At 39.4% G+C, this 27,905-nt stretch overlaps 1 protein-coding gene across 1 annotated transcript in view; it reads right to left on the reverse strand.

The window, feature by feature from the left end:
* The window catches only part of FAM166B (family with sequence similarity 166 member B), a 241,483-nt gene that overhangs the window by 147,699 nt on the left and 65,879 nt on the right, over positions 1–27,905 (reverse strand). Inside the window, exon 4 of the mRNA XM_044087149.1 lies at positions 8,873–9,011. Coding sequence (XP_043943084.1) covers positions 8,873–9,011 — 139 coding nt within the window. The remainder of the gene's footprint in view (positions 1–8,872; positions 9,012–27,905) is intronic.

Raw genomic sequence — 27,905 nt, forward strand, 5'->3', positions numbered from 1 at the left:
CTGTTGGGATCTGCCTCACATGCTGGGGAAAACTGGGATTCACTATCCTTCCCCTCATTTGCATAGGATTGCCTGCTGATGCATAGTTGCATGTGTCACACTGAGCATCCCCCCTTAGCAACCACTATTCACTGGCCAAGTTGTCTTTTGCCTGCCCTTGACTTGCATGGCAGAATACTGATTTTAGTTAGAATGCTTGTTTTAGGTTTATTTTCTTATTTTCCCACTGATTCAAGTACAGGGGATGATGACCATGGATGCTGTGTTTTCGCCTTTAGAGAGAGCAGTTCTCACCTACAAGTTAGAGATGTTTGAGGGCTACAATCCTCTGGTATAGATATCTCTCTCTTTTGGGGGAGGGGAAGTTTGCACTGAACCTCAGCCCCAGTATATTGGCATGTCTGTAGGTTAAGTAATTTTTTTCATCATTTTGAACTAATTCTGAGCATATCTGTTTTTTCCTCCCAGGTTATTTTCTAACAAGAAGAAAGCCTTATGATTGTCTTTGAGTCCTTAGCCGATTTCTCATCAAAATTTGCCTTGGATGATTTTATGAGAGCTCTTAGTTTTTTTTTATAGTGATCTTTTATCTCAGGTGGGGGTGGGATGAGGACCTCCAGTGAGATTAGTTTATGATCTGATCTCACCAGTGATCCCGTTTGCGCGCCACTGCCCTATGCTTAAACAGCCAAGATCGGTGAAAATAAAATAAAAGTTGAATTTTTTACTTTTTGTATTGTTTGCAATGCCAATGGCCTTACACTTGGCCATTGGCATGCTTCTTCAATGATATGCAGCCTTTATTTGGAGCTGTCATGTCTCCGTTTTGGATTTTGCAGAACTGTACTCAGTTACTAACCGAGTACATTTCTGCAGATTACATTAGTCCTGCACGGCCTGATTCCAACTTCCTGGATAGCAGATTTACCTCAGTTGCATGGTTTTCACCTGCAAATGGGGTAATTTGCATACAGGGGCTGGGAACATGCAGGACTAGTGCAAGAGTGCTCGTGCACATCAAACGAGCACGTACGTGGATCACTCGGCCTATTGCCAACATTACCTCTTACACTAATCATGCACACCATGCAGGGCTTGCTGAATCTGTGGGATGATCAAAGTAAACAATGAAGAGCAAACAAGAAACAAACTCAAGATAAATTGCTTACAGGATTACTGCACAGGTTATAGACCACACATGATAGATTGGCATTCTGTTTGGTTTCTGGGTAAAGCCTGCAAAGATGACTGCAAGTCTCCAACAAATGTAATGAACTTCTGAAAATACTGTAATCCTGTCCTTTATTACAAATACTGCCATATGCATTTCAGTACCTAAGGCTTATACGTTATCTAGTTATGTAAATATTCTCTGCATGGCAACAACAAAAAGGCTTTCAATGTTGGTAATTCTTTAACAGTATGCTTATTAAAGTTGCTTGCATCTTACAGTCTCAGACAAGCTTACCTCATGGCCATTAAAGCATTGCTACTTAAACACAGGGCAACAGGCACTGCAACAACATGCATTTTCAGAATAATAATAATAAGCATAAATCAACAGTATAAAGATATGACAGAAAACCAGAACATTCTGCAAAATCAAGGACAGATGAAAAGCCAGTATAGTACTTGTGTCTAATTGGATGGGGGATACTCTGCACACTTACACAGCATAACTGCTCCTTGCCTTGCTTGGACACATCCAGAGTCACTACATGGGGGAGTGGGGTACAAGTATGTCACAATTTGAAATGTCTCTGGCTGATGGTGATGGCCCTGACACATTTGTCATACTTCTCAACCTCAGAGCAAGAAATCTGGACAAAGCCATAAATAAAAGTGGGACAGAGGCCCAAAAATAATGGCAATTTTTAAATATTGCTCTTATAAACTTAGAAAGATAATAGACTAGTAGGTCTTGCATTAATATGAATTTTCTGAAGGGTATGAAATCTGAAACTCCAATGTCTGTTACTATTTTCTAACTTCAATCTTTAATGATTTGCCACTAATTTGCCAGAAAACCACAATTTTATGAAAAACAGACCAAAATGTGATGCAAAAATATAAAACAGTCACACAATACAGCTTGGAACCTGTCAAAGAAGGGACACTTTTTTAATATTAGTACTGTTAAGTTGAGCAGCTGACAAAGTAAGAGAATCTACATGCATTTCTGAAATAAAAGTAATCTATAACGTTGATCATTACAGTTATTTATTAATTGTAAACCCTCCACATTTTCTTCCAAAATTGCCATTTTGTTGAGGGATTATTAGGGGGAGAGCTACATTTTGGGCCAAAATCGGGGACAGCTGAGAGGTTTGGATATACCTAATTCTATAAAGCAATTTATTTGTGTATACTTCTCAACCTCTTGACGGAGGAAGTCTAGACAAGACCAAATATATTGGGAGAATATACAAACAGTACTAAAAATTGCTCTTGTATAAAATTAGACAGTTGAAATAATAACAGGTCTTGCTTTAGCAATATTTTTTCTGAAGGGTATGAAGTCTGAAACTCAATGTCTGTCATTATTTAGTGACTTCATTCCTAAATGATTTTCCAGAAAACCACAAATTTTATGAGGAACAAACCAAAAATAAGCAAAAAAATCTATTCATTCTGTGAAAATCAGGACAGTTGAGAGGTATAGTTTAGCCGTGGCTGTCTCTGCCGCCCTTCCCCCTCACAAAATCATAGTCGAATGGGGCCTCCCCCCTGTAGCTATTCCAATGTTCCATTGCTTGGCTATTTCAACCCATTTGTCATAAACACTGTAATGTGCATATTGCTTTACTTCTACAATGATTTTGATTTAATTTAAAAGTTTTATTTTATATTTTACAGCACAATGACTAATTGACATCTGCTAAACAAAGCAATGCAGTCCCACAATGAAAATAGACTTAGCATTAAAATGTCTCTGCCCTTGAAACCCACATTCATTGAAACAGCACTGAAACCCACATTCAAAGAAAATACATCTGGCCAGTGGCAGATACAGATTAACTTTGGGCTGTTTTCAAATCATAGGTGCCTTGCACACAAAACGTATGTGGTCTTTCATACACCTTCCTGATTGTGCTAAATTATATTGTATAATACAGTACAGCTGTTAGAGGACATTCTAAATTTATTGTTTTGAACATTTTTTTCCAGTAAACAATGAAAAAAAATGTATGCACCAGTAATGACAAAACTACCCAATTCAGAACATTTCCATCAAAAAGTCTACTCAAACTTCTCCAATCCACCAGTCATCTAAATAATTCCACATTAAAGGATCTGCAACTAATGAAGAGGTTGCTGCTAGCAAACAACTTTATATTTCATTGTTTTATCTACAAATAAAGTGCCTGTTGCCCTTGAATACATTGCCTATGTTACACTAAAAAATGATAAGCTAGTAATATTGCAATAGGGACTGGATGGCAAAGTGATAACAGGTTCATAGTTACTAGGTATCTCTGCCAAAGAAGACATTCTCAGGACTGCAGCATCCACCCCCTTTAAAAGTACAGCAATGTATCTATATACTGTGGGAGGAGAACCCACAGCCTTCTGCATCAATAGCAAGTACACTACTTATTGTGCTGTTAACAAAGTAAGCAGACTCAGCATAAGCAGCACTAAACTTCTCTTCCCCTGAAGCTCAGCTCCTTTTAAAATCTCTCAACTTTGCAGCACAAAAACTCTGGCAAAAGCCAAAATGTATTGTGGGGGGGACAAAAGCCCCGAAAATAGGGACACATTTTAAACATTGCTTGTATAATCTTGGAAAGTTGCTAGAATAAAATGCTGTGTTATCACCATGCATTTCACTGCCAAGTCTTGAACCCAGGACCCTGTCCACTACAGTCAGAGCAACATACCACTATGCCAAATTAACTGCTTCTGCAAAGACAGGAAGACTGAATCTTAAATGACTATCATTTAGTGAATTCAGTTTTCACCATAGCTCTCAACCTGTTAGCACAAAAACACCTGGGCAAAGTGAATAATTGGCAAATATAGCCCCCAAACATATTCAGTGAATTCAATTCTCTCCATAGCTCTCAACCTCTTAGCACACAAAACCTGGACAAAACGAATAATGGAGGAATACAGCCCCAAAAATAGGGACACATTTCAAATATTGATCTTATAAACTTAGAAAATTGCTAGAATAAAAGGTTTTGTGTTACCATATACCTTCTGAAGAATATGAAGTCTGAAATTCACGTCTATCATTATTTAGTCAATTAAAATCCAGAAAACCACAGATTGTATGAGGAACAGAGCAGAACAAAAATATGAGGCAAAAATCTGAAAATGTTGCACAAGTGGTGGTGGGTAGGGAGTTCAGGCTCTTGCTATCTGCACCCAAGGTACAGGGATTGAGCCTGTCTCTAGCCACCAAGTACATTTAAGTGGGGCATTTCACACACACACCTACCTGAAGTCCATAAAGCTCCATCATGGTAGTAATTCAAAAGCTCCATATGGCCTCTGGAAATAGCAATAAAAGGTCCTGGTCCTCTGTAGTCTTAAACTCTGTCTGTGTTGTGAAACTTAAACCCCATTTTTGTTAGACACAGTCTCCATAAGGAAATAACAACCCCCTCTGTGATAATACAGTTCAGGTAAACTCAACACTCTGTAAAAGCTCCTGCTTGCCAATGGAAATCTCCCTCCATGATATGGTCTTGTGAGAGTAGCTAGGTCCCGCAAGAACAGCAGCTACAGGCTTACAGTTATCCAGCCTGCATACATTGCAGTCTGATCCCCTTCCAGTCTGTGTGGTTGTAACTGCATAGAATTCTGGGGCATTTGCAGTCTGATGGCTTTTTTCCCAATCCAGACTGTTGTTTAACCAGTTCGAATTTGGGAAACGGGCACTCCACTCCCTCTAAATTTTTTTCTTTCTTTTTGCTGCAGTCTGAGTTGGGAAATGGTCTAGACACTCTAAATTAGTGGTCCGGACATTTTCACAGCAGTCAGAGTTAAATGAACACTCTAAATTATTTTTTTTTCTTTTTACAGCTGGGGGGCTGCAGTCCTGCAATCCAATAGCATGAGCCACCACTGCTCATTGTGTTATCACATATCCTAACATTCGTGTATGTCTTCATCTGCTACCTAATCCATCTACCTTCCTTTTATGTCCTTTACTTTCTTCCCAAACTTTCCTTCTCTGTACTTATAAAAAATGGATAACTGCCCTGCCCCACAAAAATAATTTACCCCACTTTCAACCTGTCCATTCTTTAGATGTTCTATCATCTGTTCTAACCTTTGCTTTCTTGCTTGCTTCCTCTTGTTATCTCTTTCCTATACTCCCATTTATTACCTTTAATCTATTCAAAAAGATTTTACCAATAGGATGACTGCAAGTAGGCATATAGAAAGTAGGCAGGAGGGGGTTGAATTTTACTGGAGAAAATTAGCAAAGGAAACATCGTATCTAACCAAAATCCTGTTTAAGGAAAACATGTCAACTGTGAGGTAAATAATGTAATTGTAGCTTCATGCTCTATTGTATAGTGCCTTCCATTTGCAAGTGGTAATTCAGATGTACTGATTACTGTCACTGCTTTGAAGCCACACTCATTAATATAATATTTTGTTGTGTTTGCTGTGCTTTTTGTATTCATGAATAAACTCCTTCACCTCTACACTTCTGGGATCTAAGAAAAAAAGCAATCCTGATATTATGAGGTTTATAGACCCTTACCAGGCTTGAGGAATGATGTGACCCTGATGGCTAAAACATATTCTTCTGATCAGTGAGGATTTGTTTAGGGCAGGTAGGTAAAGGCTACTGAAATAATTCATTGCTTATCTCAAGTTAAACGGCATCATTACCAATCTGACTGTTAAAATTATAGTTGGACATGGAGAAGAGCTTTGACAAGGTGCTTCTTTGAGTCTCAGGATTTCCAAAAAGGTTTGTAGCTCACAGTAGATCACTTTTCTAGTGGTCAGCAGTACTGGCAAAGCTAGAGGCTAATATTTATAAAGCCAGTAGTGTTGTGTTTAATGGAAATTACAGCAAAATTGTTCAGTTTAAAAATATGTACTAATTGCCTTTAGACTACAAGTTAGAGACCACAGATAACTTGGAGTGGGACTTTCTGACACTGTGATACTCTAAATAACAATTAAACTTTATGATCAAGATTCAAAATAACGAAAATATACTGATCTGCTTAAATAAAGCTGATCCATGGAAAGTATCATTTGTGTACAATGTTTAAAGGGGATCTTCAATAACTGTTAAAATATGTTCAAACTGTACTAGAATTGTGAGTACTACATTATATTCTATGGAAGCCTCTTTGACCAACAACAGTTATGGTTCCTACCAGAAATGCAACAACCAGAAGCTTCATTGCAGCACTATGTAAAAATGAGGCTTTGATTTACATATTCATGTTCCAGATGAGAAGTGGCAAAATGTCACAAGCAGCATAAAGGAAGGCATGACGAAATCCACCTACTTTCTCTTTTCTCTTGTTCAGTTTGTCATTACAATAAGATCATTACAGAAATTGATTAGGTCATTTCTCACAGTACAGAGAAGAGCATGGAATTAGCAATGAATATTGTGAACTGGCTTCAAATGCTGATTACTTACTGGTATATTTTTTCTGACATATATCACTTCTGTTCGGCTGCTGAAAGTGGTGGGGTAGTTGGGTACAGGATAAATATTACTGTAGCACAGTTGTAAACTGGTCAGGAAATCTTTGAATATTGTCTGGAGGTAATTATCAAGAGAGATCACATGAATGGACTTCACGAGAGACAACCTCAGACAATTTGTACCCGGAAACTGGTCACATGCTTGAGTTCTATACGAAACATATCTTACTGGAATCAAAATTAACAGCTATAATGGTGGTGGTTTTTTTAATGTATATACCATGAGAAGGTTTTCTGAGCACTCAGAGAAACTCTTCAAGAAAAGGTGTTCTTGATTCCTGACTTATTTTTGGACCCTGTAAAAGTATTCAATGACCACAAACTCAGATGGCATATTGCTTCCTGACCCAGAAATATGCTTAATGACCTGTGCCAAAAAATAAAATACCATTTACTTTGTAAGCCTATGAATAATGATCAGATTGGTATATCTATAGTGGCAGAGATCAAATTGCTCAAGTGTTAAGTGCCTCAATCAAAAGATGCCAAGGAACGTAATATCAATTGGTGTCTGCCACAGGCAATCACTGTGGGTGTGCCAACAGTGGAGATTTCTCCCTTCTTCATATTGGTTTGGATGTATATTTGGTATATATAAATAATGCTTACAGATAGAAGTTTCACTCTGATATTTCTGACATTTGTGTTCGGCATTTTGTTTTGTCTGCATATTGATGTTCAAGGTTTAGTAGTGGACCTGAACACATATTACATTTAGTGCTGTTTTGCATTTCTTTCAGTTTAACATTCATTTTATTTGTCACAAACAATGATGGCACATGCAGATGAAAACATCAGTCATTCTGTATCACAACAAAACTGAAATTCCTGGAAGAACATTATTAAGTCATTGTGCTATCTGCCCATCCCACAGTTCTTCCTGTTTTGTATTTGTTTCAATGTTTTTCAATTGACAGATGCATTCATCATCTGTAATCCTTACTCTTGGATGAATTCCAGCGCTGTCTGTTCCACAACCTTTAGAGGAGTATGTCAAATGCATCAACCGTTCGTACGTTACTGTAGTATTTCATCCTTCTACTTCTTAAACATCTTTCATACTCTGGTAAAGCCTCCTTGGCCCTAGGCGTCATATTTCCTAAAATATATTATTCATCTCAAAATAATTCATATGCCTGAGATTTCTATTACTTTGTTGACTCATCTCATTTCTCTCATTCATCCACATATTTCCTCTCCCCATACAGAGAGAGGGGTTATTCAAATCCTCAAAGTATAAATACTGCCATGTTTCACACTTATGACATGATACTAACATTTTTTTATAATGCTATTCATATTTTAAAACAGCTAATGTTGCATAATGTAACTCTGAATATGTTAATCAATGACACAGCATAAAATATTTATGAACTCATCAGCTGAAGTGTCACAATTGTATTTATGTTATTCTACATGAAGAATCATAAACCAATGAATTTTGGTGTTTTTCTTTCCACTTGTTACATAGACACACATACACATATAGTTGTATGGCAATTGCCTGAAAGACATAAATATCAACAGCAAAAATACTGATGCAAAAATACCTAATGTTTAACATATCGAAAGTCAAAAATACCTAAACACAAAATACTGACAAAACTAACGTTATACTAGGGAAGGGTGTATGCCTTTTCCCCACTGTTGTGCAATCTCGGTGTTGGTATACATAATTAACAGGGGGTGTGGGAGTGCAGAAGGGTTTGCCTCCCTGCAAAAACACTGAGGTGGGACTGTGGTTAGTTTTTGTTTATATTTTGTGTTTAGGTATTTTTGACTGTTATATTTTGAACGTTACATATTTTTGTGTCAGTATTTTTGTTGTTGATATTTATGTCATTCAGGCAATTGCCACATAGACACACACACACACACACACACACACACACACACACATATATATATGTGTGTGTGTGTGTGTGTGTGTGTGTGTGTGTGTGTGTGTGTGTGTGTGTGTGTGTGTGTGTGTGTGTGTGTGCGTGTGTGTGTGTGTGTGTGTATATATATATATATATATATTTTATATATATGTATATATATATATATATATATATATATATATATGTGTGTGTGTGTGTGTGTGTGTACAGAGAGAGAGAGAAAGCATTAAATTAAAAGGTAATGCTGTTGTCATAGTAGCCTTCAAGTTAATTGACAAGAATCTCAAACTCATTACCTGACATAAAGTATTTGTAAGGGTTGTCATTCTCCATATAATAGGGTGACCCTGGATCCTTAAATGCATGAGGAGAAATGTATGGTTTTGCATCTCTAGCAATTGACACAAGTTTTGGTGTGTAGGAAGCTGAAAGAAGCTGTTGGGAGGAAAAAATACATAATCAGGATTATTACCTTTTATGAACAAATAGCGCAACATTATGATAGCGTTTATTTTATGCGGATCATAGTAAATCACACAAAGTATGTAATTTTCTGTGAGATACTTCTACAGGAGGATGTGTTACACATTCAGATGTTCAAATAGTGCTATCTAATTTTGTTTCTTGTAGAAATGTAAATGAATATTAGAACATAATCAAGTAATAATAGAGCTGTCTTTGGACATCTAAAGTATGTGTTCACCCTTGGTTGAGCAGTTTGAAAAAAAAAAAAACACAGGTAAGTCTATGTATTGATTCAAATTTTTTCAGATGACACCTTTGGGAGAAAAAAAACAGTTAACTCTCAATGGCACTCTATCTTTGTGGAAGATGAGAAAGGGTCTTGCATGAAAGTGCTTGTTACTCCGAAACTCGTCTAGCAGAGATAATGGCAACCAGAAAAATTGTCTTCCAGAAAATAAATTTTAAGTGGGCTGAGGCTGCAGGTTCAAAGCGTTTTTGAGTCAACGACTGAATGGGAGGTCTCAGCAAAAAATGTTCCTTTAAGGAAGGCTTTAGATATACTAAGAGAAGGAATAGACAAATCATTATGTCCTATGTGAAAATTGGAAATGGCAGGCATCTGAATCTTTATAGTAGAGTAACTGGAACCCTGTCGTAAAAGTTCTGAAAGAAATTCCAGTATTAAAAGAAGGAATGCTGAAAAGGGCTTCTAATTTTCTTGATGATGCCCAAAGGGAAACTCTTATCTACCTGCATTTTAAGTCTTTTTTGTTGAGTCCTTCTAAGAAGAAGATATTATATGGACTACCAGAAAAGACAGCCTGATGTCTGTGGCTATCATTAAAACTGAAGAAACCATGCTGTTAATTTCTTGGTCTGAAGATCCATTCGAGGTATTTCAGATGTGTCGTGACTCAATAGGTCCAGAATGGGAACCAGCACCCAGGGTGAGTGCAGCGAGTAAGGCCAAAGGAAAGTGAACCATACCTGCCAAGGGCAAAATGGGTAATGATGATCACCTTGGTCTTGCAACTCATGGCTTTCTCTATGAATTTTATCTGAAGAAGAATCAGTGGAAAGACATATAAGAGACCTGGGGTGCCAAAATGGACTAGAGCATCTCCAAGTGACTGTCCCTGTGGAGGGATGAGGGTGAAGTAACTGCTGCATTTGTTGTTTAGGTAGGATGTAAAAAGGTCACAGCAAGGTTGGCCCCAGCAGCTGAATACCTCTGTTGACACTTTTTGTTTGAGAGACCACTTGTGAGGTAATAGGCTAGACCTATTCAATCTCTCTGCTAGTATATTCAACATCCCAGGAATGTGCATCGCTACTAGAAAGCAATGGAAAGTCATCACCCATTGCCAGACCTGTATGGCTTCCTGCCAAAGAGAATATATATGTGTTCCTCTTTGTTTGTTGATTTATCATACCACTGATATACTATGTGAATGGAAATCACACCCTTGGGTAGGGAGTGCTGAAATGTCTGCAGCACTCTTTTCTTTGAAACCAACCCCCCCAACCGTAGAAAGGCAGCATCTATGGTTACTGCAGCCTGGAGAACTGGTGGGAAGAAAGTTCTCCCTTCTACCACTGACAGAGGAGTTATCCACCATCTTATATGTTTTTTACATACTTGAGTGAGATGGATCTTGACATGTAGATGATGAACCTTCGATTGGATAGATAGTGTACACTGCAGAACTCTTGCGACTGAAGTTTGGCAATTTGTTGAACTGTATCTATATGACATCCAATGAATTCTATGTGTTGTGAGGGGTCTATATTAAATCATCAAATGCTTAAAAAAGTGAACGATGATTAATCGACCCCATGTAAGCGAAAGATTACATTGTCAAAACCTCAGAACAGAGATTTTTTTCCAAGGGATAAAAAATCACTGTTCCAAAAAAACAAAACAAAAAACCCTTTAAAACGGTACATGAAGTGGGAGGCTTCACCCCCACACACCCCTGACATAGGGGGCTGTGCCCCCCACAACCCCCCTACTTAAATATACCAACTCCGAGATTGCACTACAGTGCCAAAAATGGCAAAGTAACAGAAGGGGCCAAGCAAATTCTTTCTCAGGGAAAGAATTTGCTTAAAAGCCACTTCGCTATTTTGCCTTTTCATTCCTTTACGGTCGATCAAGATGCATTCGACAGAATGCGTCTTTGATCACATAATAGGAACCCTGTTGTGAGGGTGGCAATTTGCTCTTCATGTGATTGATTGTTACCCCAAGTGGTCTGCAAGACTGAGAAGAAAAACTTGGTGTTGTAATAGTAGATCCTTGGAGGTAGCAGTTAGGAGTCAGTTGTCTAAATATGGGAATACTTGGATCCTCTGGAGATGCAGATGAGCTGCTACCACTGTCATAATCTTGGTGAACACCCAGCAGGCTGAGGTGAGACTGAATGGCAAAGCTCTGAATTGGTAGTGATTGGCTCCCAGTTGGAAACCGAAGAATTTTCTGTATTGCCTTTGAATCTTGATGTGGTAGTAGATGACCTGAAGATCTACAAACCACATACAATCGTCCTTCCTCAATAGAGGGAGTATGCACTCTACCATGACCATCCATAATTTTGCCTGTCTGACAAATTGATTGAGGTAGCTGAGGTCCAATAATGGTCTGAGGGCCCCTGTTTTCTTTGGAACTAAAAAGAAACTAGAATAGATTCCAGATTCAAGCTGGTCTGGGGGACTGGATGGATGACTCCTTTTGTTTAGCAACTTTAACTCTTCTGTCATTGTGGATTCAAATTGATTGGGTGGAGTATTGGGAATCTACAATATTTTCTTTGGAGAAAACAAAAGGTATATGGTATAGCCTCTGGTGAATATTCTTAACACCCAAGAATCGGAAGTTATGGTTTGCCAGGCCAAAGAGTTGTAAGTTTAAGTATCGCTTGACTACTCACAGAGTGCAGCAGCTGGGCAAATGTTCAGGGATGCTGGTAGGGTTTCTCAGTGAAAGAGCCATAGAAATCCTGGGTCTGCAGTTCATTTCTGCCTCTTGGGTGACATCTGTTTGAATTTTGCTCCATCTCAGCCTTGGGAAGGTCTAGTCCAGGAATGTCATGGTGAAAACCCTGTGATTTTTTGAACCACATTTACTTGCCTACCCTTTGTTTCCTGGGATAGGATCTTTGTAGAGTGGAGAAATTAATTCCTCTGTCAGATAGGGTCTTAGCATCTTGTTCACTCCTGATAATCATTTTCTTTTTCCTTTGGTCCAAAAAGAGTGAAACCATAGAAAGGGGCATTAATAATGGATGCCTTGAAGCTTTCCATGAAATTGCATGGCTGCATCCAGGCATAGTGATGTGTGGTAATACCTTTACCAGCTGCTGTTGATGTGCCATCTGCTGCATTCAATAGCAGTTGCATGGCAACACTGGAAGTAGATTACAGAGTAGACATTTGGGCATCCATTGTTTTTTTTGGATGCCCAATGGTAAGTTACCCAAAAGAGACTTGGAAATGAGATAACTTGGTAAGGTAATTCAGCTCCTGAAATGCAAAGGTCACTGAAGCATAAGTCCATTTCTTTAATCTATCCAATGCCCTGGACTCTCTGCTAGGAGGATGGATAGAAACAATTTCCTCAGATAGTTCTTTCTTTGCTGCTGCTGCTACTACCATGGCATCTACTGGAGGGCCTTTAGATCAGTATTTCCTGTCTGTCAGAGCTAAGAGGATTCTGTCTCACTTTTTGGGAATGGGTTGTGTAATGTCAAGGTCCTTCCAAGCCCTCTGTGCAATGAGGCCTATCAAGAAATCAGGAAGGGGAGCACCCATGACACAGATGGGCCAGACCCAAAGGATTCAAGAAACATGGACTCATCTAAAGGAGGAGTTTCAGTGGACCATCCGCTTCTGCTTCATCAATTCTAGATTGTTCCCAAAACTGATGACTTCTGGGGAGAGGGATCTAGGGGAATCCTTCTCATTAATCTAAATCCATTTCTTCAATGATGGACTCAGGTGAGCAGTCTATTTGCTTTATTTGCACATCTCTGGGGCTCTACCAGAGACATGTCAAAATCAAACAGGGAGCTTGAATGTTGAGCTGCCTCAAAGCCTAAAGGTTCTGTCTGCTCATGCTGACTTGAATGAAAAGAATGAGTCACAGGATCCATTAGGAGTTGGGAGGGATCCAAATTCAGTGAATGCACCTGCCTTTTAGACCAGCCAAGGCCCTTTCCACAGCCTTGAAATCTGACTTTGCCATTGGAGCCAAGAAAATGCTTCCTCTATCAGCTGACTGAGTTGTCTCCCAGTTCCAATGGACATTGGTTCTGAAGAGGACCTGGGAGCCAAGCTGTCAAGTGCCAAAGCACCGAGGGGAGGAACAGCTCCAAAAACTTTGGTGTCGATGCCACAGTCGGTCATCTGACCCTGATGCTTTGGCTCTGGGACTATTTTCTGGAGTCAAGAGAGTAAGGGAAGAAGTCAAAGCCTAAGTCTCTAGGGCTATCAGATCTGACAGAAGTGTACCAGAAGGGTTTGGACCTATAGCCACTGGCTCCGGGAAAGGATTCATTATTGGCATGAAGTGTGATGGGGTTGATAGGCCTATTTCTGGAGCTCCTCTGTGGGATGGTAACAAGAGGGCTCCCAGATAAATCTGAGTCCTCAAGAATTTTCTCATCATCTGGTCAATGTCCATCTTGGTGAGACTTCTGATGGAACATCTAGACCTTGATGATAAAGCTACAGATGCAAATCTTGAGCGTAACTTGTGTTGTAGTATGGGTGACTATAACCTAGGACTCAGAGGTCCTGGGGATAAAGTAGCTCTAGAGGAGGGAGTTTGGATCTGAGTTGCAGATGAATCCAACTGCCTTGAAGCCTTATGTGCCAGACCCAATAGACTGGTCTGATCTGGAGACCTTTTCCCAGATTTTACTGCTTTTTTCTCTTTTAGCAACTTTTCATCAGTCCTTTTCTCTACTGATTTTACCCAATGTTTTTCTTTAGGCCTGTCATCTTTCTCCTTTCTTTTTTCTGAATTAGGAGAAGCAGAAGATTATCTAGCTTCAGATGACACTGTGGAAGACCCTGTCTGAGGTGGAAACATGCCTTCGAGTATTATTTTTTTCTCTCCTGCCTTGGAGATCTCTGGATCCAAAGGCAGCAAAGATATCACAATTAGCTTGAAGGTTGGAAGCAGCCAAACAATTGACACAAAGGGAGTGGGGGTCTTGAGGAGGGATTTTGTGTCCACAGGCTGACTAGTTTTTAAACCTTGATGTTTTTCTGACATTAGAAAAAGTAATGCACACAAAAGGTATATAACCCTATATAGATATATAGATATAACCCTATAAGATGAACCTTATTCTAAGTATTATGTGTGGTGTGTGTGTGTGTGTGTGTGTGTGTGTGTGTGTGTGTGTGTGTGTGTGTGTGTGTGTGTGTGTGTGTGTGTGTGTATGTATGTATGTATGTATAAGAAAAATATCTGTACAAACAGAAGAATAAACAGGAGAACACTCTTTCACTAATGGTCTAAATCTTAAAATAGCACTACTACTGGAAAGTTCCACATGTAAAAAGCACTCAGAAAAAGATTTTACCTACATACTAACCTAACTCTGCAAACTAACTGCAATAAAGTAATTACTGTAAACAAAAAGTAAGAGATTGAAAAAAATGTTGCTATCACTTATCATAATCACCAGAAGAGCTCTCAGAAAATACTTCTGAATGAACAGTTGGCAAACGAGAACTGTGGTAAATTAGACAGAAGGAGGGAATTATGGGTAAGGGAAGAGTCAGAGCTCTCAGATCGAGTACTCTTGTTGAAGGTGCTGAGGCTGGACCTGATCGGATCCAACAATCCATACATTGAATTAGACAAAAATAGACAACATCAGATTTTGCCTTTATTCAAGAGCTTGAGCGGTGAAGGCATCCTGCATTCATTGGGTCTATAAGTGATGTTGGTGTTGGGCTCAGTGGTAGAACAGTGCTGCTTGGCCTTATTTACCCTCTTTCTCATTCATTTTATATTCTAGATGGGTTGCCAAGTCTCTGCCCAACATACTGTGCAGGAGGCAACAGGTTGTAAATATATGGCAGGCTTTCAGAGACGCACCGTACTGTGCCACCAGAGCTGTCCGGACACTGGGAATACACCTTTAGGTTGAGAAAGGCATGTTATATGATGTTCCATCCCTAGTGGTAGGGATAACTGTAGGCCAGTGCTTCTGGGACCTTATGCATGTTAACAGCCATGGTTTTGTTGATAAAGTAACATATCAAACCCAAATTAATCAGGCACAACTGTTGAAAACAAGTGCACTGAAAACTAAAGAAACAATGAAACACCCCATCATCACCTAATATACCAACTTCTAGATTGTGCTACAGCGGGGAAGGGCAAATTCTTCAATACCCACTCTACTGAGATCTCACACGCGAGCACTTACACAGGCACACAGACACATTCAAACACACACAGACACACATGCACACACACACACACACACACACACACACACACACACACACACACACACACACACACACACACACACACACACATGTATGTGCATTCAGTTGATTTTTAATCACACATACTAGCTTTTTGTTGTTGTTGCTGTCTTTCGGTTTTTCCCGGTTAGGGGTCACCACAGCGGAACTCTGGTCCGCTAATGATTGGCAGTAGATTTTCATGAACACCAAGGTGTCAGCTCGACATTCAACCTTCAACGAAGGCAAGCTCATTTACGCATGTCTTTCGAACACCTACCCAACCGCGGGGAGGACATACAGACTCCACACAGAAGGCACTCCCCGCACTCCAGCCGAGAATCGAACGGGAGATCCTCTTGCTGTGAGGCAACACCATGGAAGTACACACATATTAGCTTTTTGTACCTTTGACAAAAAGTTTTTGACCATCATCCATCCCCTTTTTCTCATTTTCTACATGGGGTTAGGGTACCATGCCAACTGTCACCATCTCTCTCAATTCAGAGGCTCTCTCCTATCTTCTTTGACAGTCATGCTTGATTATTGGGTCTTCTCTCACACAATACATCAGTCTCTTTGCTGGAAGTCCTTGCTTTCTCTTGCTTTCATCCTGTTTGTCCCAAATCTTCTTCACCGGATTGTCTTCTGCTTTTCTGCTCATTTGCATGAACCACTGTAATCTGTTCTCTTTGACTTTCTCCTTAATTTGAGCTAGTTGGCTTTCTGCTCTGATGTTCTCATTTCTCCATCTGTCCGACAGTGTTCATCCTACCACCCATCACAGGCACTTCACCTCCATCACCTCTAACATCCTCAGCTGCTCTGCCTTCACTTCCCAGGTTTCTGTACCGTACAGTAGTTCTAGATGCACCACTATTTTGTATGCTTTATTTTTCAGCTTCTTTGTCATTTGTCTGTCACTTTCTACCATTGACACTGTTGGATGGTTACAGCCCCTCTGATTCTTGCTTTGACCTTCTCATTCAGACTTCTCTCCTCCTCAAATACCCCTCCCATATACTTGAAGCTATTAAACTTTTCCACTACTTTCCCTTTTATCTCAATTTTCAGATACTTCTGATTTCCCCAGTTTGCTGTCATTACAACTGTCTGATCTGTACACAGTTTCATCCCATATGCCTTAAGTTTTGTATTCCATTCCCTTCTAATTTGTTGGATTTCTTGTTCAGTGTCTACCTGTAATGTCAAACCATTTGCATACACGAGTTTTGTTGATTTATCCCCTCTGATGAAGGTATGTAACCCCCAGCATATCTAACAGCCATCCATGGAAGAAGTGTTCAGACTCAAATATAGAATCATAGGAAGTTACTATGATATTGGCCCTGAGGCCCTTACAAGCCTAGCTAAGAATTTAGCCCATATTCCAACAAGTCAGCACCCTATACCACTGTCAAGCAGGGACACAGGTGGAATCCCAGGGGTGTATTTACTGCTCTCCATCCAGTTATCCAGGTTACATTTAAAAGGTTTAATGAGGTACTCTGCTTTACGTGGAGAGGTAGTCTATTCCACAAAAGGAGGAGTCTTTGGGACACAAATCTGTCCTGCCAACAAGTCCTATTGATGTCACAGACCAGGTTGAGCAGTCTCATCAGGGTGGGGACTGAGATTGCTTTGTATGCTTGACAGAGGTCACCTCTGAGGAGTCTGTAGGAGACTGAGTAGACGGACAGGGCTTTTAACCTATTTGTGTAGGGTAGATGTTTGAGGCCCTGGATTCTCTGGGTAAGGAACCTCTGTGGTCTCTCCAGCTGCTGCATTTACTTTGTGAGGTACATGCTGAAAAGAATATTGTACTCAATAATGGGCCTTATAATGGAAGAATACAAGGATGTTATGACACCTTGTCCCTAGATGAGATGCCCTTACTAATGAGGTGGGCCATATAGAAAGCTTTCTGTATAACAGAGGCAATATGGTGGTCAAAAGTCAGTTTGTTATCAACCTGGGTGCCCAAGTCCCTCACAACTGATTGTTTGCTTAGTGCCTTATTATCAATGTGATAATTTGTGGGGACATCATTCTCCCCAAAAGGGATGATGGTGCATTTTTTGGCATTCAGTTTGAGGCCATGTTTCTGGCACCAGTCATTTGTTTGGGTGAGACCCTCTTGGAGGATGTCCACATCACTATGGGAATTGATGACAGCACCCAGCTTGTAGTTATCTGCAAACTTGGTCAGCCATAGCCCACTAGATTTGACCTGCACCTCTGAGAAGTATATCTCAAACATCAGAGGCCCCAAGACCAGTCCCTGGTGTACACCACTTGTTATGGGTCAACGACTTGAGGTGGCTTCCCCTATTTGACTAGGTGGGCTCTGTCAGTGAGCCAGTTTGCTACCCATCTGGTAACATATGAATTGATGCCTAGCTGAGAGAGTTTATCTATTATACCTGAGTGGGGAATAGTATTGAAGGCCTTGTCCAAGTCAAGGTAGGCGGTGTGCACCGTCTTCCCCTCATCTGTGGCCTTGGTGACTGTCTCAAAGAAGTTGACCAAATTTAACAGGCATGACCTCCCCTTGACAAAACCAAACTGTGTGGGATCAAGTGTCTGGAGGTTGCCAAAGTCCTTGTTAATGAGGTCCATGATAATCTGCTCCATGGCCTTGCAGATCAGGCTAGTTAGGCTGATGTGTCTATAATTTCCTGGATCAGTGGATGCTCCACCTTTGTGCAAAGGGATGACAGTCTCTCTCCTCCACTCAGCTGGGATGAAGCTGGTACTCAGGCTTTGGTTGAATAGGGTGCCTAATGGTGCTGCAAGTTCCTGCCTGAGTTCATGTAGTTTGCAGCATGGGATGATATCAGGTCCCATGGAGGCTATATTTTTTGTCTTTGAGAGGGCAGTGATGACTTGTTCCCTAAGACAAGGGGAGGGGCAGGTACTGGGGATGTCCTGTTTTGCTGATGGGGGGACAGAGGAGTGAAGTTATCACTGAACCTCTCTGCCAGCAGGTTGACTATATCTACAGGATTTGTGCATGTGGTGTCTTTGACTACCAGTTCTGAGCAGATCTAAGAGAGTGTATAAATATTTGGGAACTGATGAAGGATCAACAATAAAACATGAACAGATGTGAATAAAACAGTAAATAATACTTTAGAAGACTTAAATTAACCCAGAAAACAGCACTGACATCTAGGAACAAAATCCAAGCTATAAACCAATTTACTTTTCCTGCCCTAACTTAGAGTTTCAGAGTTTCTGACTGGACCCAAAACGTGTTGGATAGATTAGACAGGAAAAGAAGGAGGATGCTTCATGTTCACCAAATGATTTATAAAAAGCAGTGTATATCAAGATTATATATTTCTCGCCCTGAAGGAGGGATGGGCCTCCTTGATACTGATTACATATATAGGTCTGCAATCATGGGACTCCACACATATCTGCTGACCTCACAAGACCCAAACGTAGTGAAAGTTTTGAAACATGAGGAGAATAAATCTAAGATGACTTCTCTGCTTAATCTATCAAAAGCATATTGGTGTCAAGGAGGAATGGAAATCAAACCAGAAGTAGAGAAAAATCAGGCAGCAACTGAATGTGCCAAATAACAAAAGAAAAAATATAAGGTGAAGGACCAGATGAGAAGGCAAGAAATGTGGAAAATGCATATAGTTGCAAGTATAGAAAACTTCTGGAAGAACCTCATGTTGATCAGGAATGAACACAGGAATAGTAAAGGAGAGGTGAATTCATACCAAGAGGTGAAAGGTTAATATTGAGATAGTGGGCTACGTACACACTGGTTTACAAAGTCCATTGAACATGTGGGAGAAACAGACAAATGTAGGTTTTGTAAAACCAAATTGGAAACAGTTGCACACCTCGTTGCTGGTTGTGACATACTAATGGCAGAAGGACTGTATGAAAGGCATAATAATGTGGCAAGACTGTTGCACTGGGGATTGTCGAAACATTATGGTATGGAAGTGGCTGAAAAACACTGGAAGCATGAGCCACAAAGCATCATAGAAAATGATGAAGTTTATATCACATCGGATCATCCATTACCAACAGTTCAAAAGATAGATGCAAGAAAACCAGACATAGTGGTCCATGAAAAGAAGAAAAAAGTAGCATTGATCATTGAAATTACCACACCCAGTGACTACAATGTGTTGCATACAGAGAGACACAAAGTCATTAAATATCAGGAACTGCAGGCAGAAACGAGAACAATATGGAAGAAAGATACCCAGACAGTTCCAATAGTACTAGGAGCAACGGGTCTTAAAAAAAAGAATCTATAATCGTAGTTAGATGTGTTATCAATCCATGTAACCCTGTACAAATTGCAGAAGGAGTCATTACTAGGTACATTGCAGGTGCTGTGAAGAGCACTTTTGGCTGACATCAAAGATTGAAACAATACTAATTTCTTGAACTTTAATTGTACTTTGACTTAGGAATGGGGTCCATTTCTGTCATGGTATTGGAAACCCAAAAGATTTGGAGAAATTAAAAAGATTGAAACCACTCCAGCTGCTATAGCCTAGAAAGGCCACTGTACAAGAGTTATGGCTAGAAGAACCTTTTGGTATGGTGACATCATGCATTTGGTTGTAAGGATACTTCTGCTCTTCTGAGAGTATACAAAGCTAGCCTACAGGTCATTATGAATGGGAGATTATTGTTTTAGGAAGGATTAATTGTGCTGCTATCTGCTGTTGTAAGTCCCAAATTTTATGGACTTGCACACTTCCATGCACATCGTAGAGCATGCCTCTCATTTTGTGAATCTCGTATTCTACACGTGCTGTGATAGCCTCATTTGCACACTAATTTTGCCATTTTTCTGTTGATACTGCACTTGCTTAGTAAGAGTATTTTTTACCTATGTTTATAAATCCTGTACAAACTTTGTACGCATTATTTTCTGAGTACCATAAATATGTGCAGAAACCCTGGAAGTGGAGTGCAGATAATCAAATAGAACCAAAAATGACCAGATAGCTAAGACTCGTGGAAATCTTTATTATGAAAACCACAGTTAAGCACTTTTGTCTGTAAAAAACATCTTCAGAACCATGAATGAATCAAAGAAAGAGAGACTCACTGTGACTCATTAAAAAGTTTCAAACAATGATACACTCACACAAAAAACTCAAGTAAGCATAGTGAAAATGTCTGCCAAAATATTTAAAGGGACAGCACTTAAACACTGCAGCTCACATAGCATGTTGAATGCACTAAACAAATGCAGACACAGCAAGCAAGATATAAAGATATAAAAATATAAATTATAGTCTAGCGGTATGCAATTTCAATTCACTTGAGATGGAAATAGCTTCATTAAGACAAGGATAATTTGCAGCATCCAAACTGAGCTGCCATAACCTCTCTCGATGTAAAAGCTGATTCTGGCAGTTCCCTGAATATACAGCATAATCAATCTGCTCAAGTACCATGAATTTAAATTTACTAAAACCAACACATACAGAAGCATGTCTAGCAAGTGCACCCTTGTTATCCACTCTAGTAATGCTACATTAACAAAAATGCATGTAACTACCTGAGTTCATGTAGTTTTCAGCCTGGGATGTTATCAGGTCCCATGGAGGCTATATTTTTTGTCTTTGAGAGGGCAGTGATGACTTATTCCCTAGAGACAAGGGGAGAGGGCAGGTACTGGGGATGTCCTGTTTTGCTGATGGGGGGACAGAGGAGTGAAGTTATCACTGAACCTCTCTGCCAGCAGGTTGGCTATATCTACAGGGTTTGTGTATGTGGTGTCTTTGACTACCAGTTCTGAGCAGATCTAAGAGAGTGTATAAATATTTGGGAACTGATGAAGGATCAACAATAAAACATGAACAAATGTGAATAAAACAGTAAATAATACTTTAGAAGACTTAAATTAACCCAGAAAACAGCACTGACATCTAGGAACAAAATCCAAGCTATAAACCAATTTACTTTTCCTGCCCTAACTTAGAGTTCCAGAGTTTCTGACTGGACCCAAAACGTGTTGGATAGATTAGACAGGAAAAGAAGGAGGATGCTTCATGTTCACCAAATGATTTATAAAAAGCAGTGTATACCAAGATTATATATTTCCCGCCCTGAAGGAGGGATGGGCCTCCTTGATACTGATTACATATATAGGTCTGCAATCATGGGACTCCACACATATCTGCTGACCTCACAAGACCCAAATGTAGTGAAAGTTTTGAAACATGAGGAGAATAAATCTAAGATGACTGCTCTGCTTAATCTAGCAGAAGCATATCGGCATCAAGTAGGACTGGAAATCAAACCAGAAGTAGATAAAAATCAGGCAGCAACTGAATGTGCCAAATAACAAAAGAAAAGATATAAGGTGAAGGACCAGATGAGAAGGCAAGAAATGTGGAAAATGCATAAATATAGTTGCAAGTATAGAAAACTTCTGGAAGAACCTCATGTTGATCAGGAATGAACACAGGAATAGTAAAGGAGAGGTGAATTCATACCAAGAGGTGAAAGGTTAATATTGAGATAGTGGGCTACGTACACACTGGTTTACAAAGTCCATTGAACATGTGGGAGAAACAGACAAATGTAGGTTTTGTAAAACCAAACTGGAAACAGTCGCACACCTTATTGCCGGTTGTGACATACTAATGGCAGAAGGACTGTATGAAAGGCATAATAATGTGGCAAGACTGTTGCACTGGGGATTGTCGAAACATTATGGTATGGAAGTGGCTGAAAAACACTGGAAGCATGAGCCACAAAGCATCATAGAAAATGATGAAGTCTATATCACATGGGATCATCCATTACCAACAGTTCAAAAGATAGATGCAAGAAAACCAGACATAGTGGTCCATGAAAAGAAGACAAAAGTAGCATTGATCATTGAAATTGCCACACCCAGTGACTACAATGTGTTGCATACAGAGAGACACAAAGTCATAAAATATCAGGATCTGCAGGCAGAAATGAGAACAATATGGAAGAAAGATACCCAGACAGTTCCAATAGTACTAGGAGCAACAGGTCTATAAAAAAGAATCTATAATCGTAATTCGATGTGTTATCAATCCATGTAACCCTGTACAAATTGCAGAAGGAGTCATTACTAGGTACATTGCGGGTGCTGTGAAGAGCACTTTTGGCTGACATCAAGGATTGAAACAATACTAATTTCATGAACTTTAATGGTACTTTGACTTAGGAATGGGGTCCATTTCTGTCATGGTATTGGAAATCTAAAAGATTTGGAGAAATTAAAAAGATTGAAACCACTCCAGCTGCTATAGCCTAGAAAGGCCACTGTACAAGAGTTATGGCTAGAAGAACTTTTTGGTATGGTGACATCATGCATTTGGTTGTAAGGATACTTCTGCTCTTCTGAGAGTATACAAAGCTAGCCTACAGGTCATTATGAATGGGAGATTATTGTTTTAGGAAGGATTCATTGTGCTGCTATCTGCTGTTTTAAGTCCCAAATTTTATGGACTTGCACACTTCCATGTACATCGTAGAGCATGCCTCTCATTTTGTGAAGCTCGTATTCTACACGTGCTGTGATAGCCTCATTTGCACACTAATTTTGCCATTTTTCTGTTGATACTGCATTTGCTTAGTAAGAGCATTTTTTACCTATGTTCATAAATCCTGTACAAACTTTGTACGCATTATTTTCTGAGTACCATAAATATGTGCAGAAACCCTGGAAGTGGAGTGCAGATAATCAAATAGAACCAAAAATGACCAGATAGCTAAGACTCGTGGAAATCTTTATTATTAAAACCACAGTTAAGCACTTTTGTCTGTAAAAAACATCTTCAAAACCATGAATGAATCAAAGAAACAGAGACTCACTAATGTGACTCATTAAAACGTTTCAAACAATGATACACACACAAAAAACTCAAGTAAGCATAGTGAAAATGTCTGCCAAAATATTTAAAGGGACAGCACCTAAACACTGCAGATCACATAGCATGTTGAATGCACTAAACAAATGCAGACACAGCAAGCAAGATATAAAGATATAAAAATATAAATTATAGTCTAGCGGTATGCAATTTCAATCCACTTGAGATGGAAATAGCTTCATTAAGACAAGGATAATTTGCAGCATCCAAACTGAGCTGCCATAACCTCTCTCGATGTAAAAGCTGATTCTGCCGGTTCCCTAAATATACAGCATAATCAATCTGCTCAAGTACCATGAATTTAAATTTACTAAACCCAACACATACAGAGGCATGTCTAGCAAGTGCACCCTTGTTATCCACTCTAGTAATGCTACATTAACAAAAATGCATATTTATTTATTTATTTATTTCCAGTTTGATTACCGGGGAAGTCCACTGGGCCAGAACGTACCCATTTTCAGTGGAGGCCCGGGGAGAAAAGCTCCAAAAGCAAAGCAAATACAATCTTAGTTACATGGTGTAAAAGGTAGTAATAAAATATATACATTTGAAATTACATTACATTGATACAGATTAGTAAAAAAAAGCAAAAACACACAGTATACTTCAAAAATCATCATTCAGGAAGGTAGATAATAGATTTAGTAGTTTCCTTCAAGTAGCAGGTTAAACTGTATGAGAAGAAGGTCTAAGGTTACATGCTATTTACAATATTTACATATGAGGAGAAGAGAGAGAGAAAGTACATAGACTGAGAGTGGATTAAGGTTTGATCAAGCTGTGATCGAGAGAAGAAAAGAGAAGAGAGAAAAAAAAAAAGAGAATTAGGATAGAGTAGAGAGAAAGGATATAGAGGGATTCAAGGGGAATTTATTTAAATTTAAGTAGGATGAAAGCAGGTACACTTATGTTTAGTGGACAAGTAAGAGAAAAGTTGGGTTTTGAAGGCTTCAGTGTTAGATGTTTTTCTAAGAGTAGAAGGGAGAGAGTTCCATTTCCTGCCAAGAGAGTAGGAGAGAAGGAGTTGGCCACCAGGGCGATTGGGTTTGTGGATGTCGATTAAATTTTGGTGTTCAGATCTTAGAGATCTGTTTGGGGTGTATGGTGGAAGGATGTTTTCTAGGGCTGGGCATGTATCAGGGTAGAATATTAATTTGTGAGCAGTGGTTAGTTGGAGGTATTCTAGGTAGTTAGGGAGTTCTAGCCAGTTCAGAGTTTGTAGGGAAAGACAATGATGAGAAGAGGTTTTAGATTTGGTAGCAAATTTAGAGATTTTATTATAGCAGATTTCGAGTTTGGTGGAGATGGAAGAAGACAGGTTAGTAAGGAGATGGGCTCCATATAGTAGAGATGGCAGAAGATAGGTAAAAGCTAAGGAATGCCTAGCGGAGTTGGAGAGAAAGCAATTGTTTTTATAGAGCATGCCTAGCATATGGGGTTGTGGAAAGGGTAACTTGGAAACAGAAGGGGAGGGAAATGTCCTAACAACCTAAGATGCACCTTCATTCACAATAAAAGCTCACTCAAAATATACTATTTGAATGCACGTATCACATGTCTTTGTTCCAGTTGCATGCAAAACATCAAGGACAAAGGTAAATGCTTGTCTTCTACTTCATGCCATCTTCCTTAACACACTCAGAAACTGATAGACAAGAGACTGCCACTACTAATTTACAACCCAGTCTCCTTTTGGTCCGCTTTTTTTGTGGTACAGAGGATTGACTTCAGAGTACAAGTAGATACTGGCTGGTTCATTGCACAATCTTACCTTTACCACTTCACTGTTGAAGTGACACCCCCGACCCCATGTGTAAAATTGGGAAAAAGTGGTTGTGAATGGATGGAGTGGTTTCCCTATTCTGCTGCATTGAAGCTGCGAAGGTCATCAAGGAGTATAGCTCATTTCTAAAGTTACCCAACCAGCTAAGTTTGGGGTGGGGGTGATCTAGGTTTCCAGTATTAGTAATGCCATTTTTCTCCGTGATCTTTAGGATTTTTACAATTCAGCTACTGAGTTAAATAACTAACTAAATAAACTAAATAAACTTCAGCATACTTCACAGAGAGACAAAGCCCTGGATATGATACGGGTAACTCAGGTGCTGGATGAGGTGTAGGAAAGGATGGGATGGGAGTGAGTGGCCAATGCAGTAGGAATGATGACCATCATCTACTGAATGATCAAAAGAAATGGAAGTAGTTCCCAGAATGAAAGATGAGAAATGGACAAATAGATCTACCCCACAATTACAATCTTAAACCAGCTATCAGTCTCTCATCATCTAGAACTCTAGCAAAATAAGTACTATTCCAGCTTATGATCTGACTACTAATAGAGTTATCCCTCAAATAGAATGTCAAGAGGAAGAGAAAATGGAATTTTCCACTTCTAATCTCATACCTCTCAACTTTCCCTATTTTTTTAGGGATACTGTTAATTTTGTCTCATTATTTTGCTCTGTCCCTGCAGCCATGGTGGTGCAGAGATTAGTGCTGCTGCCTCATAGCAAAAGGTTCTCTCGTTAGATTCTTGATTCTCGGTTGGGGTGCCTTCTGTGCGGAGTCTGTATGTCCTCCCTGTGGTCACATGGGTTTCCACCGGGTGCTCTGGTTTCCTCCCACATCCCAAAGACATGCTGTATGTGGATTGGATGCTGTAAACTAGCCCTAGGTGTGAGTGTGTGCATGTGGCTTCTGTGGAAGGTTGGGTGCCGGGCTGGCAACTGGACACTGTAAAACTCCACTGCCAATCATTCTGTGGACCATTGTTCCACTGTGGTGACCGCTAACCAGGAAAAGATGAAAGGAAAAGAAGAATTTTGCTCTTTCTAAGTTAATAGTATCCGTATTTCAAAAGTGTCCCAGGTTTGGGGCCTTTTTTCCCTTCTTCTTCTTTGTCCCTAATTCTGAAGGACAGGCCTGCAGTGATTCAATTACTAGCAGTAACTACAAAAGGAATGCCCTTAATACCCTTTATGTGAACCTATAAGTTACATTCTTTTTTATGCTTATTTTCTCATCTATTCCAAACAATGCATGCTCAAGTTATAATAGGAGTCTGGTGGTCTGCTGGCATAGTGGCTAGTTGTGCCGCTGTCCTTCTGTACTCCTTGCTTATAACTGTAAATGCAGAATAATCTGCCTGCATATACTTTTCCCAAAGCTTAACTCATCAGTTCTATTTACCATCTGTCACTGTAATTCCTCTACAGAGAAAGTTCATGGTTATAATGTGATCCAGTTAATACGAACCAGACACTATATTTGTTATCTTTAATACAGTCTGTTGCTGTCATCTTGTGGTTGAAACAGGAACTACAAAGGAAAGATCCTAAGTCTACATCACAATGCTTCCCACAACTTTAAACATATATATTGCATAAATTACTATTTAATAGATGTTACTGTCTTACAAGCATACTCATGCAAGTATCCAGATGTTGTGGTATTATGGGTGTATTTCCAGTATGTCTGTTCCTTTTTTCTTTTACTTTATCCAGTTTAATACTCATATACAACAAACTCCAATTTTCTGCGGAGTTAATAACTTAAGATGCGTGACTGTTTTTATGACATTGTACATATTTTTGATATTTCATTTATCAACCTCTTGAAATGAATGTTCATTCAACAGCTTAATGTTTCAAATCTTTTCCACAAAATAATAAGTGACAGTATGCCTTCTTCAGTTCCCGAGTCTGTTAGAGAATAATAGAAGTCCTTTAACTTTTGCTTAGAGTACAGATGAGTTGAAGGACACCTAAGTAGCTCTTCTGTGTTGCTCAGCTGTTTAGCCAAGCTTTGCTGTTCCTATTCCCTGTAGTGCACAAAAGTATATATTATACCACTCTGTAGAGTGTTTACTGTGATACTGCAGATTTTTCTTAGTGTGCCGTAGTTTATGAATAATAGTGAAACTTTTTCATCAGAATACCTCAACATGTAGCGAGACTGCTTGTCTAGAAATAAACATCCACATTTGCATTGACCTACCTGCCAAGATCATACCATGGAACATAAGGGAGCTTTCCTCTCACCTAAAAGAGGGGGAGTGCATAAAGATCCTAATAAGGTAAGAGCCAAAATATTTTTTTTTCTTGTTAACAAGAAACCAGATTAACAAAGTAAATACGGAACACTTTTATGGAAAATGAAAAAGTTGGTGAATTTCAAGCTGTATGCCATCAGCAAAACGAGGAAGCCACTGTATTACTACCTAAAACCCGAAATGGGAAAAAGTCTCCCATTTGCTGACATATCAGCAAGATAGGTTGCAGCTAAAGCCATATCAACTAGAGGCCTTATCATTTTAGGATGTTTTCATGAAAAGAACAAAGATGACTCTAGCCAGGTTACATCATTAATGAAAGGACTGAAGATGTTGCATAGCCCAGGCACACTACTTATAGTTTCTTAGACTTTAACATAGTTTTAAATCTTTCCTTAGAATCTGAAAAATAAGATT

Source organism: Protopterus annectens, chromosome 1.part1 (genome assembly GCF_019279795.1).
Source record: "Protopterus annectens isolate FY-2018-M chromosome 1.part1, PAN1.0, whole genome shotgun sequence".
NCBI classification, from domain to species: domain Eukaryota; kingdom Metazoa; phylum Chordata; order Ceratodontiformes; family Protopteridae; genus Protopterus; species Protopterus annectens.